General features: G+C 38.5%; 2 protein-coding genes across 6 annotated transcripts in view; one reads left to right on the top strand and one right to left on the bottom strand.

The window, feature by feature from the left end:
- LOC108605298 (GRAM domain-containing protein 2B) overlaps positions 1–13,219 on the top strand; it is a 29,909-nt gene extending 16,690 nt beyond the window's left edge. For 4 of the 5 annotated variants that reach the window (XM_017994959.1, XM_017994962.1, XM_017994958.2 and 1 more), the window contains exons 3-9: positions 5,369–5,629; positions 10,379–10,776; positions 10,860–10,963; positions 11,030–11,393; positions 11,459–11,889; positions 11,958–12,077; positions 12,509–13,219. In XM_017994959.1, the coding sequence (XP_017850448.1) occupies positions 5,369–5,629; positions 10,379–10,776; positions 10,860–10,963; positions 11,030–11,393; positions 11,459–11,889; positions 11,958–12,077; positions 12,509–12,655 (1,825 nt within the window). In that variant the 3' untranslated portion in view covers positions 12,656–13,219. Of the gene's footprint in view, positions 1–5,368; positions 5,630–8,386; positions 8,800–10,378; positions 10,777–10,859; positions 10,964–11,029; positions 11,394–11,458; positions 11,890–11,957; positions 12,078–12,508 lie in introns of those variants that run through there. The other variant, XM_017994961.1, reaches the window with a different exon arrangement.
- On the bottom strand, positions 368–3,619 carry LOC108604923 (CG12395). The gene is made up of 2 exons (XM_017994492.1): positions 2,468–3,619; positions 368–1,532 (listed from the first exon to the last, which is right to left on the bottom strand). Exons 1-2 carry the CDS (start codon positions 3,475–3,477, stop codon positions 560–562), a joined length of 1,983 nt encoding a protein of 660 aa, XP_017849981.1. The 5' UTR covers positions 3,478–3,619; the 3' UTR covers positions 368–559.
- Positions 13,220–13,276: the final 57 nt, after the last annotated feature.

The raw sequence follows: 13,276 nt of genomic DNA, 5'->3' as shown, positions 1-13,276 counted from the left end.
TTATTTGAAATTTCTCAAATCAAAACGAAATATTTAGTTACTGCGACTAAGAGTTGCTAATATTTATTTATATTAAAAGTGGATTCCAAATAACTCTCAAAGCTAAACATTTTGGTTACTAACTGACTAAAATTCAATAAAATAAATAGTTAATTCGGTATTGAAGCACAAATATAAAATTGCAAAAGCTTTAACTTTTACTTTAGCAATTGATTAACTTCATTTCAATTTTAATGGCTACATCATAAGTCAAAGCGTAATATTTGCCTTTTGCATAATTTACAAAATAAACAAAATGCTGCAAGCATAAAATTCATGCAACAAATTTGCATAAAAACAAATCCAAGTACATGAAGTGTGTGTTGGTGTGTGTGTGTGTGTTGGTGTGAGCTTTATTATTTTAATTATCTAAGAACAAAATCAGAGAGAGAGAGAAACATTCAAAGGTGTGTCTAGTCAGCTGTGCGTGTGCGTGTGCGTGTGCGTGTGTGCGTGTTGTTGGGTGTGCCTCCGCTCCTTTGTTGCTCCGCCCGCCCCGCATGAGTTGGTAGTAGTGCGCCTAGTCCGATGTGGCTGGTGTATTGGGGTGACGCTTGCGAGTCGAAGTCAGATGAAAACTAATCGTCGAGTGCGACGGATTGCGAGTGGGAGCATCCGAGCTGTTGTTGTTGTTGTTGTTGTTGTTGTTGCCTTGATGGGTGCCCATGAATTGCTTGTTGGCCAGCTTGCCCGTTTGCATGAGCAGCTCATCGATGCGCTCCGTTTTGATTTTGATGATGCTCTCCATGTGGGCAATGCGCTTGTTGTGCTCCTCAATGATGTGATCTCGCGATTGAATGTCGCGCGTCAGCTTCTCGTACAGCGAGAAGAGAATCATTTTCTGTGGCACCTGGACAATGCCGTCGCCCACCTGCTTGTTGACCACCACAGTCTTGACCTCGTCGTTCTCCTCCCAGACCTGTTCCTGCGCCAAAATGGCGTTGCGTGTGGCCTCCGACTTTTGGCGCTTCTTCAGGCGCATCAGCTCATGCAGCAGCACCTCGGCCGCGCCCTGCATGCCACGCGCCAGTTGCAACATGAAATGCTGATGCAGCACCATATTGAATTTGTTCAGAAAGCGAAAGTTGAACGTGTCCCAGTTGGTCAACTTGTGCTGCACACTGTTGCGCTTCGGAAAGTTGTTCAGGTCGATCAGACGTGGATAGTCCTGCTTCATCAGCTCCGCCACGGGCAGCACGTCGGAGAACTCGCGATGCAGGCGCACGCGATTGATGTTGCAGCTGTTCAGCCACTTGTGCACCTCGGCGCGCTCATCATTGGACAGACGCTTGAACTCCAGTATCTGCATCTTCTTGCCAAAGCGGCATTGATACTTTGTCGCGCTCTTGTCGCCGCCGCCGCCGCCGCCGCCGCCACCGCCACCGCTCAGCATCATCCTGCGCCTGAGTTTTAATTGTTTGAAATATTTAAATATTTTGCTCGGCACTGCTATTAAATATATTTTTGAGTTAATAGTTTGTGAGTTAGTCTCACTGTTGTTGTGGCAGTTGCCAAGTTCTTATTGTGTTGCTTTTGTTTAAAGAGCCTGCTTGTTGTTGTTTTTGTTGAAGTTTAGTATCGACATTTTATTTATATGTTGAGCTATCGATTTAATGTTAAGCATTATATCAATATAGTTTAGTTTAAACTTTATATTGAATGCCAAAATCGTTTGAATTGAAGAAGAAAGTCGAAGCTCTAAACAGATTTTGGTTTAGTTTAAGGCTTTATTGATATTTAAATTCCATTATTGAAATAGATTTTATTTTTATTTTTGCTTTATTTAATTCCCCTATACCCAAACGCTTTTATTTATTAAAAAATGTTAAATATTAAAAACATCTGAAATAAATCACAAATACGCTTTGTTATGTTGTTTTATCGATTCTAAAAATTCAGAAAGATCGAGCAAGTAACTTAGCAATTATTTACTTACAAAGTGTATGTAAATGTTGGCAGCGCCCAACTTTAATTTGTGCACTTGTTTTATTGTCATTTTATATTTGTTATTATTGTGAGCTATATAAAGCAAATATATAATTTATGCGGAAATTCCTATTTAACAATAATAGTTTTAAAATTTAAATATTTATATTTGTAGGCTCGAACTAAATATAGTGACAACTATGTGACTGTATATAAATTCCAATCAAATCTTAATGTAATTCTAAATCAAATTCTATTTGAGATTTGCTTAGAGCAATTAAACTGCCATTTGTTATAAATTTAGAAATTTTATTAAATTAAAAAACTAAGGACTAGCATTGAAGCATTTACAATTTAATCGACAAACGAAGCAGATTGCAAATAATTTAGTAGCTGCTGCTATTGGTGTTGTTGTTGTTGTTGTTGTTATTGGTCACAAGTTGAGAAAAGTCAAAGGTACAGTCAAGTTAAGTGTGTTGCAGTTGCTGCTGCTGGTCCGCCTCACTTGGTGGCACGTCTCTGGGATTTGCGCTGCTGGTGCTGCTGCTGCTGCTGCTGATTGTGGCGAAGTGGATTGCGTATGGTGCGGAGACGCTTCGAGGCACGCGTCACCTGCTGCTGCAACTCGTCAATGGTCTCACACTTAAGCTGCAACATGTTCTCCAAGTGCGCACACCATTGGTTGAATCTACCGATCTTGGCGTTTTTTTGCTGCAACTGATTGACGGCCTGCATATAGACGGAATAAAGTACCATACGTGGCTCATGTAGTTCACTTAAAAGTTCACCTCTTTGATTGCCCGTTGGATGCTGCTCCGCTGGGCCACGTCGCCGCAGAGCGGCCGGTTCAACGCTGCCCTCGCGCTGCTGAGCATGCATTCCGATTGCGGTGCGTCCCAGATTGCCCGCCAGCTTGGCCAGACTGCGCGAGGAGAGGCCGCGCTTGGTCTCCCGCTCGTCTGCAGTCGCTGGCGCTGCCGGTCCATCGCTCTTTACCAGCTCTGGCTCACTCTTGCCCACCTGCTCGTCCTGCTCATCCTCAGCCTCATCGGCCTCCTCATCCATTGCCTCGAGCGCCTCCTCTGCGCTGTCCTTGAGATCGCGCGCCTTGCGCTCCGCCGCCTGCTGCGCTCGCATTATCGTAAACAGCAGCATGTCCACGGAGCCGGGCACGCAGCTGGCCACACGCACCATCTGCTCGCGCGACAGGCGCACGCCCAGGCGACTGAGCACGCGCCGATTGAAGACCTCCCAGTTGCAGAGCTTGTTGTGCACACTATTCCTGGGCGGATAGTAGTTCAGGTCGATTAGCTCCGGGTAATAACGCGAGAGCAGACGCGCCAGTGGCAGCACGTCCGTGAAACTGCGTCGCAGATTGCTCGAATTGGCCTGGTGATCCTCCAGCCACTGCGTCAACTCGAACTGCTCCACGCTGGTCAGCGTCTTCCTCTTATTATTATTAATATTATTATTGTTGTTGTTGTTGTTAACACTGCTGCTCGTATTGGCCATGTTCGATTATTTCTCTCTTTTCGCTTCGCTTCCCTTTCTACTCTTTCGCTACAAACAAAAATCAATTTACGCTTTACCGAAACTAAACACTAAATATATAAATGGAACGTTTTAATTTAAAATATGAAAATATGTTTAAAATTTGATTTTTCACTTTTTGTGTGTAGCTCTCCAAATAAGACAAACAACTGAAAATATTGTGAATAGTTCAGACATTAGCTCAGACATAAGGCTAACTAGATCTGCTCAGAATTTCAAATATACATAATCTATACTATAAGCATTAATTGAGCTTGTGCAAACTTCTGATAGAATTAATGAATGTATGAATTAAATAATTGAACAAATAGTTAGTTTTTTATATAATAGAAAGTAATAATATTCATTTATTCAGTTCAGCAAACAATTAATTGTCATCTAATTAAAATTTCGCTATTTAATTAATATATTATATTTAATTATTTTTTTTATGCTCTTATGCAATTTTTATTTATAATACATTTAAAGGCAGCGGCTTGCGATTCTTTACTTGTACTATTACTATTAAATTTTTATGCTGCATTAATTTAAAATTTTTTTAAATTGCTTGCGTTATTAATTAAAAGCACTTATAACATAATTGCAACCAAGTCGTAAAAAAACAAGATTAAATTACTAGATTAAATTACCAGAAATGCAGTACAGTGAAAATTGCTGTTAAAGAATTTATTTGAAATTTATTAAAGTTAATTCATATTATAAATTAAATTGACAATTAAATTTGCTAAGCTGCTGCTGTTGCTGCAGATATTAAATTTAGTAAAAAACACCATAGCATTATTAATATATTTAAATATAGTTTTTTTTAAAATTTACTGATCTTTCATTGCATAAACTTTTAGCTAATAGCTCAAGTTTAAATTGAATGCTCGACGCTTATTTCAAACTCTTTTAAAAATATCTAGATACATATATGTTGAACTATTTTTTACTGTAGCCAGCTGAGCTGTCTGCTAAGCTTATCGGATTACTCTACAGAGTTGTTGGGCCATTAATTGTTCAATTTATGTGTGGGCTGAAAGAATTTAATTGAAAAGGCCTTGCGACAAATTTAACAAACGCACAAATAACGACAGAAAAAAAAAAAACAAGAGCTATGTACACTCATCTATTTACAGTTTGTCATATTGTATGTAATACGCCAATCAATTAAAACATGAAAAACAATGGGCACATGTGCTTATTAAAACAGAGCAACTGTCAATGCATTTGCCACGCGTTGCATGCAACACACACACACATTGCATTTAGCAATGCTAAATTATTAAGTAGCACGTGTTACCAAGTTCGGTAGTAGCCAAAGCTAAACTAAACAAAGTCGGCTACGATTAATTCATATTTAATAGGTTGAATCCACAAAACAGACAGTCGACAATTCGTCAATCGTTGAATATTTTACAAGTGTTTGATGACTTGGGGGCGACAACTTGGCGTTTGAAATTTTAATGCAGGGAAATAGTGCAAGTCATGCAGGTATATTGCGCTACTTTTCAAAATATCTGTCGCTTTGACAATTGTAGCGAAATTAAATATTTTATTACACAAAAGTAAAAAATAATTTAATTTTGTAATAAAAAATATGCAAACATATTTAATTTTTTTTTGCATATATTTATAAATATTTAATTAAATTATATTAAACATAAATTTGAAAGAAATTCATAATATAAAATATATTTTATGTAAAAAATATGTAGGGATATTAGTTCTATACAAAAAACCCCTAAATTTGACCCACATAAAAGTTAGCTTGGCCAGCCTAAAGCTATGCAATACTTTCTACACATTACACATACGCAATGCTGGCCATGCATTACTCATGACTTGTTTGCACTCTTTGCTACACTTACAGATCGGCCAGCACACTCGCCAATGGCAACACTGGGCTCACCATCGATGCCACAAATTCCATGGCACCATTGCAGTCGCCAGCTAACGGTGCGGCAACAGCAACAGCAACAACAACTGCGGCTGCATTAAATGCACACCAGCAACAACAACAACAACAACAGCAACAATTATTACAGCAGCAGCAACAACAACTGCAACTGCGACGTCAGCATTATTGTCAGCAACTATCCCTGCCCGAGTCCTTTGCAGGCGAGGACAACAAGTAAGTGTCGCTGATTGACCCAATTAAGTCTCAAGTGCCAATCGCTTTACAAAGATCTGTTGCCAGCAAACTCAACGAGTTTCGATTACTTTGATAAGATACAAGACCCTTGGCTAAACAAAAAATATATAAGAATATATGTATATATATATAGCTGGTGAACATTTGCACACCTGTTCGAGCTTGCTTATCGCATTTGGCAATGCCAGTCACTCAGCCAGGCCAGTTAACGTTCAATGAGCCGCGCTACCAGTTATTATATTGATAAAGATGTTTCTCCTCATATACCATCGTATACACTTATGATAAGGCCGCCCAAGCAGGTGTCGGCGTAGGCGTAGACAAGGGCGTGTACAAATTTACAATTGCTGCTCTTTTGTTTGCTTTTGTTTATCGTTGAGTGTTTAACATTATTGACATTTTACAAGCTAATTTGTTTAATTAATGAGTGCAGCAACGAGTTGGAGAAATAAACGAGAATAGAAATAAAGTAAAAGTGAAAAATTCTAAAAATTTCCAAGCTCTATATAAAATGCGAAAAGTGAAGTGAGATAGCTACAAAATTAAATAAATAAGTGTGCATACAGTGAGTCAAAAAAAAACAACATCAGTAAAAATTGTATTCAAATTACCCTTCTATTTATTTCTTTGAAATTAAAATTCAAAATAAGCCGCTTATTAATATTTTGCCACACTAAACTAATTCAAACATTTTCGCTGAAATTCCAAACGTTATTTTCTGATTTATAAAATCGAAATTACTATGACAAAATCTAATTTTATTAAAAAATATTTTTAGAATATTAATCAGAAATTATGCCAATTATGCACCTCATTAATCAAGAGATTGCAAATCGCATCAATCTATAAGCCAATACTTACTGTAGTCAGTGGAAGTTAAAAGATTTATATATTTTTTAACTCGTAAGCTGCATATGGGGATGTCTTAGCCAATTCCTTATTTTTAGCCATGAGTTCGATGCGCATGAATCATGCCGAGCGATTAGAGCCAACAATTAAAAGCTCGTTAGCCCATGGCAACGAGTCCTAGACGCTGTCAGCACCGCACTCCAAATTGCAGCTTGTTTAACACACATTTAACGCTAATCGTAAATGACACGTGAGCGTCAATACATCAACAATTATTGATAAACCTGCGTACGTACAAGAGATACATATGTATATCAAAAATGTTTGCAAATATTTCTATGCTGCTTAGCTCAATTATATTTGTGTTCTCCCACACACTGCGAGTGATAAGAGGCGTGTGTGCTTTGCTCTGAATCATCGAGTTGAGTTGAGTGGGGGCATGCCGCATGAATCACACTCAACAGGTAGCCCAATTTGTAGACCCACGTACAAGCAATCAAATGTCATATCTATGTATGTATCTATATGTTTGTTGCTGTATTTGTCTGTGTGTGTGTGTGTGGGGGGTGCATAAACATTTTATTGAACTTTAATTGACGTTGCGCTTGATGAATCATTGCTGGCCACTAATTAGTCTAGGACCAGGATTACAATCGATAGAACGCAGTTCTAAAATATTTGTCAAATCTATTTGCTTGTCTTGATGAAATACTTTACTTTTTTTTAATTTAAATAATTAAACAATTGTGTTTATGAACGCAGCTGTTATCTTAGAAGAAATTGATAAAAGAAAATAGCAAAACAAAACAAAAGCCAAGGCATAGACAACAAATTGTCTTTGCTTAACTGGTGTGCGTTGTTTTTAAAAGAATATTTCATATTTTTGAAAATTATTTCAATGATTACGCTAAATATAAATATTATTTAATTTCAAAACAATTTCAAGCGCAATGCTTTGCTCGTTAATTTACAATGTCAAGATAATAGTCATAAATTGCTATAATATAAAAATAATAGTACGATAATATGATTTTAAATATCAGTTTCGTATTAATCAAAGTAAATTGTTTGAATAAAACTTTAAAATAATGAAAATTATTTCGAAAAGTCTACATCGTTAGCAATGTACTTTAAATTACAGTTAATATAACAATATGCCCTCATTTACTTTTGTCTTCAAGCTTTGGCTCTCTCGCGCTCTTTCTCACTCGCACGCTCGCATGCATATTTATTTCTTATCTGTATTCTTTGGAAAAGCAACGGGACTTTCAGCTTGTAAGCATTGCATTGTTGTTGCGCATCAGCAAGTAAAGCACTTGAAAAACCAAAACAATGGCAATTTCAACATGTGATCATATAATTTAATGTACGTGCAGATTCGAAAAGTTATTGCCAAGCAATTAAGTAATTACATATTAAAGTAAAGCGTTTGATGTATGTATGTATAATTATATGTATGCATGTATTAACGCTCTCTTCCAAGCACGCATGATTGCATTGCAGGGTAACTTAACAGTCTGGCATTGCGCTCACGCTCTTTGCTTACTACTGCACTCAAAAGTCTTTTGCGCTCCGCTCTATCTGTCTCTCTCTCTATTTAGCGCTTGCAGTTTCGTTCCAAGATAGGCTGCTCTTGTTATCGCTCACGCTGCCAACAGCGCTGCTGCTGCTCCGGACAGCTCCCGGCTGGGCTTTTGGTGTCGTCGAATTTTAGTATTCGCTCGACGCTGGCGCAGATAAGACGCGCGACAAATGCAAAAAGTACAGCGAGAGCGCAAAGCGTGTGAGAGTGAAGACTAAAGCACCGTTAATGTAACAGTTAGAGTGCAAGCATAGATATTCGGCTTGCCTTTTATTTTTATTTTTGTTGCTGTCTGCTCAAGTTCAAGTGCACAAACTAAAATGCAAAGTGATCAAAGCTTGTTGGAGTCGGCGCCGCTGCCGGCAGAGCTAAGTGAACGTGAGCTGCATATAACCGATATTGAGGATATCGATGCAAACAATAATAAAAGCATTGTGGATAACAACAATAACAGCAATAACAATAATATCTCAACAACGCCGCCGGTTGTAATGCGCAGGCGCAAGCTCAACTCACGTCCTCATGCGAATTCACGCGAGCGCAGCTTTGCCTCTGCCGCTGCTGCAGCTGCAAGCGGCGCTGTCGTCGGCGGCGCACGCAGCGTGGCGCGCACCTTCAAGCGCATGTCGATGATCGAGCACAACAATAACAACAACAACAACAACAGCTTCAAGATGCATGCCATAGAGAAAAGCAATCAGCATTATAGCTCCACGCCGTAAGTGTTGGGGGAAAAAAAAGGACCAAAGGGAAATTCTAAGCACAAGTAACCAAAAATATAAGCTAGCGTCTGTTCTGCTGCAAAGTTCTTATACAAATAGTAGTATACTTCTACGTTTATATTATAAGACTCTGAAGAGAACTCTTCTTATAATAGTCCTGCACTTGCTTTATAAAAGTCTTATACTCGTTTATCAACAATTTTAAGACAACTGCGTAACTTTAAAGTTAAAATACTTATATTTACTTTAAAATGTGTTTTTAATGCATTTTGTTTATCTGCTTTAAACAACAATTTCGTATGCGCATTATTCAAGGGCTTTAAATAGCATTTGTTTATTATTTTGTCACTGTAGTAAAAAATATATCAAAATATTTGTTTTGACAAAAACACAAATTTTAGCAGACACACTTGAGAATTCAAATGCTAAAATTATAAACAAATTTTGCATGCTGTGTGGCATAGAGAAAAACTAAAATGAAGCCCCATTAAACCACATTAACCACATTTCCAGCATTTCCCGGCCAATGTGAAATTCGACACTTTTACCCTTTGATACATAAGCTATTTAGGCCTTATGACTATGCTGTATGCTCATGACTATAACTTTTAGTTTGCATGACTCACAAAAGTTATAACAAAGCCTTGTAATTGTTAAATTAAAAATGCAACTGATAATACGCAACGGAACAGCTAAAACTATAATATGCAACTGATAGTTCATATGCAACTGAACTATTTGGTTCAGTTGAGGTTAAATGTTGACTATAGTCTGCTGCTGATTCACAAGCAACTGCTATTGTTGTTGTTTATGGGCTTATAGATAAGCTAGAGACAACAATGGACAGGCATTTATTAAGAGACTTTAAGGGCTTGGCTATAATTCAATTTATTTAGTAAAATATTAATGCAATCGAAAACTATTTTATAATTTAATATGACATAATTTTTAATTTAATACAGCTAAAAACGTGTTACGTGTTGATTTATATTTTAAATAATTATTTTATACATTTATATTACAAAAACAAATAAGCTAATAATTTTTGAGCGCTTACATATGTTTAGTTATATACTTGTTAAATTAAACAATCGTATTTACATATTATATATTTCTTAATTGCAAGCATACTTGCATTTATTTTTATAAAAGCTATAAATAATATTTAATTTTTGGAAATTATTTAGAAAATCTTAATCTCTCTTTTATACAATGTCAAAATGCAATGTTTGCCCCCGTTAAGCTGCTCGCAACTGTTAAAAAGCTAAGCTTATCAGTAAATATAGTTTATATAAAGTTTATTTCTTTATGCGGGCCCACCTGGCAGCTGCCACTTGACACCTGTTGACATGCGCTTTTAGCGCATTTATAGCCCCCCGGCTATAGATAAAGAAATAAAAATCAAAATGAAACTGAAACTGAAATTGGGAGCATTAAATGTTTTTTATATAGCCTAGATGCTATTAATAAATTTGCAGGTGTTTGCTTTGTTGATAAAAAACAAAAAGCGCTTTATTATTTATTTTTTATAAATTATTATATTATCATTTTGTTGTTGTTGTTTTGCTTTTGCAGCTCCTTGCCACAAAGCTACAGCACTTCCATAAATCCAGCGCAACCAAACGCCGGCGCTGGCAGCGGCAGTGCGCAGAGTCTTGTCAGCAGCGCCAGTCCAAGTCCCAGTCCCAGCAGCAGCAACAGCAACAGTCAAGGGCGCAGCAAGAGCAGCAGCCACAACAACAGCAACAACAACAACGGCAAGGGCCTCAATACGGCCAAGCAACATGAACAGCAAAGCGGCGGCACAATGGCTGGCAATTCCAATTCCGTCGCTGCAGTCGCCGCTGGCAATGGAACGCCGCCAGAGAAGGATAAGGATAAGGAGAAGAAGCGCAAGGAGGTTTCCAGTTCGCGTGTAAAGAAATTTCATCGGCATTTCTCGCAAGTTTCCAAAGATGAAAAGCTCATCAATTGTAAGTGCCAACAAGCAAACGAGCCATATATATAATATATATATATATATATATATATATTAATTGTCTTTTATTCTCTGCAGACTTTTCTTGCGCCTTGGTTGGAGATATTCCTTTGCAGGGTCATCTCTACATAACCGATCAGCATTTTGCTTTCTATTCCAATGTTTTTGGTTATGTAACCAAGGCAAGTAACCACTGCATACAAAACTATGCGCAGCGCCCTCTAACGTTCAGTTTGCTTGCCTTTCAGGTTGTTATTCCCACTTCTTCGGTGACGAAAATTTCCAAGGAGAAAACGGCCAAGATCATACCAAACGCTGTGGGCGTCTCCACAGCCGATGAGCGTCACGTCTTCAACAGTTTCATTAGCCGCGAGGCTGCTTTTCGTCTCATGTGCACGGTCTGCGTTCAACTGGCCAATGGCATCGAGAGTCTGCCGAAGCCGCTGCCGCTGGACGATGTCGAGCTAACCGAGGAGTATCTCATGGACGATGATAGCAGCTGCTCCATTAGCGGCAACGAGAGTCCGCCGCAGCGCGCTCTGGGAGCGAGTGCTGAGCCAGAGGACGATGGCAAGCCGCAGGCCATGCTGAGGCAACGCATCAGACATTCCGGTAAAATAAATGCGCCCAGCTAACGCATCTACGACTCAACATTAATCAATTGCACCCTCTTACAGATCCCAACAAATCCTTATTGGGTGCCGAAGCCCACGGATCCCTCAGCACACGCAGCTCAGCGCCTCCGGTGGTGCACTATGAGACGCCAGTGGCGTCCAGTCTACAAGGCAACAGTCGCAGCGCATCGGCCACAGCCTCAGCCGCCAGTTCAGGCACTCCTTCCACTTCCAGCTCGCCCACCACCGTAATGGGCGTGGCTGACAATTCACCACCAACGCCCACACGCGGCCCCCAAGGCAGCAAACTAAGCCGACTGGCGCACTCCGTACGCTCGAGGCTGAGCCTGCCCACGCTCACCGAACTGCATGTGCTCTATCTGGGCATATTGCTGGCCATACTGCTGGCCCTATTCTCCGTCTTTCTGCTTTATCGCATTCTCGATATTGAGGCCAAAACCAGTCTCTACAACACGCCAGTGGATTTCAATGCTGTAAGTCGACTTAAAGCCAAAATTTCCATATAATATTGTTTGATTAATGTTTCGACTTTGATCTGTAGCGCCTGGGCAGCGATGAGGATATATTTGCGGAAGCCTTGCGCTGGCAAAAGGAGCTACAGGATAAAAGCCACGCCGAGACGCAACATATTCTGTCCAAGAATCTTGAGCAGATCACAAAGGTTAGAGCATGAAAATAAAAAATGAAGAAAAACAATTACGCAAATAATATAATAAATAAAAGGCTAAGCTCTCAATTATGTCAAAACATTTTTATAAAATGAACTATCATTTATCGCTTTTATCGAGCAACTACTGTAGCTGCAGCTAAGAGTACGTGATGTTGTTAATTACCTTGCCTCGTGAAAAATCATGGGGGCAAATTAAATAGAACTTGGTCACGCCTCTTGCTGTTAATCTTATCGCGCATTTAGTGCGTCTGAATTTCTAGCTAAATTGCTTATAGAATTGAATTGAATTGAATTGAAATTGTTTGAGCCATAATAACAATAAAAAAGAAAACAAATTTTTGTGGCAGTGTCAGCTGCCCAGCTTATCAATCGTAGAAATAACTTCAAACTAATCAGCTGTTTGTTTATCTCTCTCCACACAGGTGCGTCGCAGTTTGGAAACGCTCTCGATGCTGATCAATGACCGGCGGACGGGTTACGCTGCAGCGCAAGCGGCGGCGGCGGCGTCCCCATCGCTGGCGGCGGCTGCCAATCATATTTCCGGCAATCGTGACGATAGTAGTGACTGACTTCAATTGTTTATTATAATGCCCTCTTATTATTTATATGCTATACTTTTCATAATTTTTTTTCTTTTGGTTATTTTGTTAATGTTATTCTATAATTTGTACAACTCATAGTCATTGGCTCAGCTATTGCAGGATAAGCAACAAAAAACTATCTAAACACACAGTCACTCTTACGATACGCTATATATACTATATATATTATATAACTGTATGATCTGTAGTCTGCTAAGCTTAGTCACTAGTTTCAAGTAGAACTTTAGCTACAGCATACACACTATATCTATATATGTATATGTGAATTTATATCCTTTAGCTGCATACTTTTAAAAATTACTCTTATTAACTAGAAATTTATACTTCTAAGTGTATCCCTTAAAAGGAAATTGCTCAATTTACTGAAAATTTAGTTCCATGCCAGGCAAGCTCATGAAAAATATACATTTATATTTACACACACACACACACTATACTATACTTATGTATCTGGAATGTTATACAAAAATGTATACTTTAGGCACTATATTTCAAACTTATGTTTTTTTCGCATAAATTAATCCTGTGATATGCACATTTAAGTTTTTTTTTTTATAATATTATGTTTATGCTTAGTTGTATGATATT

This window comes from Drosophila busckii, chromosome X, assembly GCF_011750605.1.
Source record: "Drosophila busckii strain San Diego stock center, stock number 13000-0081.31 chromosome X, ASM1175060v1, whole genome shotgun sequence".
NCBI lineage: Eukaryota > Metazoa > Arthropoda > Insecta > Diptera > Drosophilidae > Drosophila > Drosophila busckii.
The sequence above is the reverse complement of the archived record's forward strand: the minus strand, read 5'-3'. Positions and strand labels throughout refer to the sequence as shown.

Coding starts and splice junctions, on each gene's coding strand:
- LOC108604923 (XM_017994492.1), bottom strand. CDS start 3,477: ATGGCCAATACGAGCAGCAGTGTTAACAACAACAACAACAATAATAAT. Junction 1,533..2,467: donor CAGAGACGTGCCACCAAGTG/AGGCGGACCAGC, acceptor CCACAACAACAG/TGAGACTAACTCACAAACTA.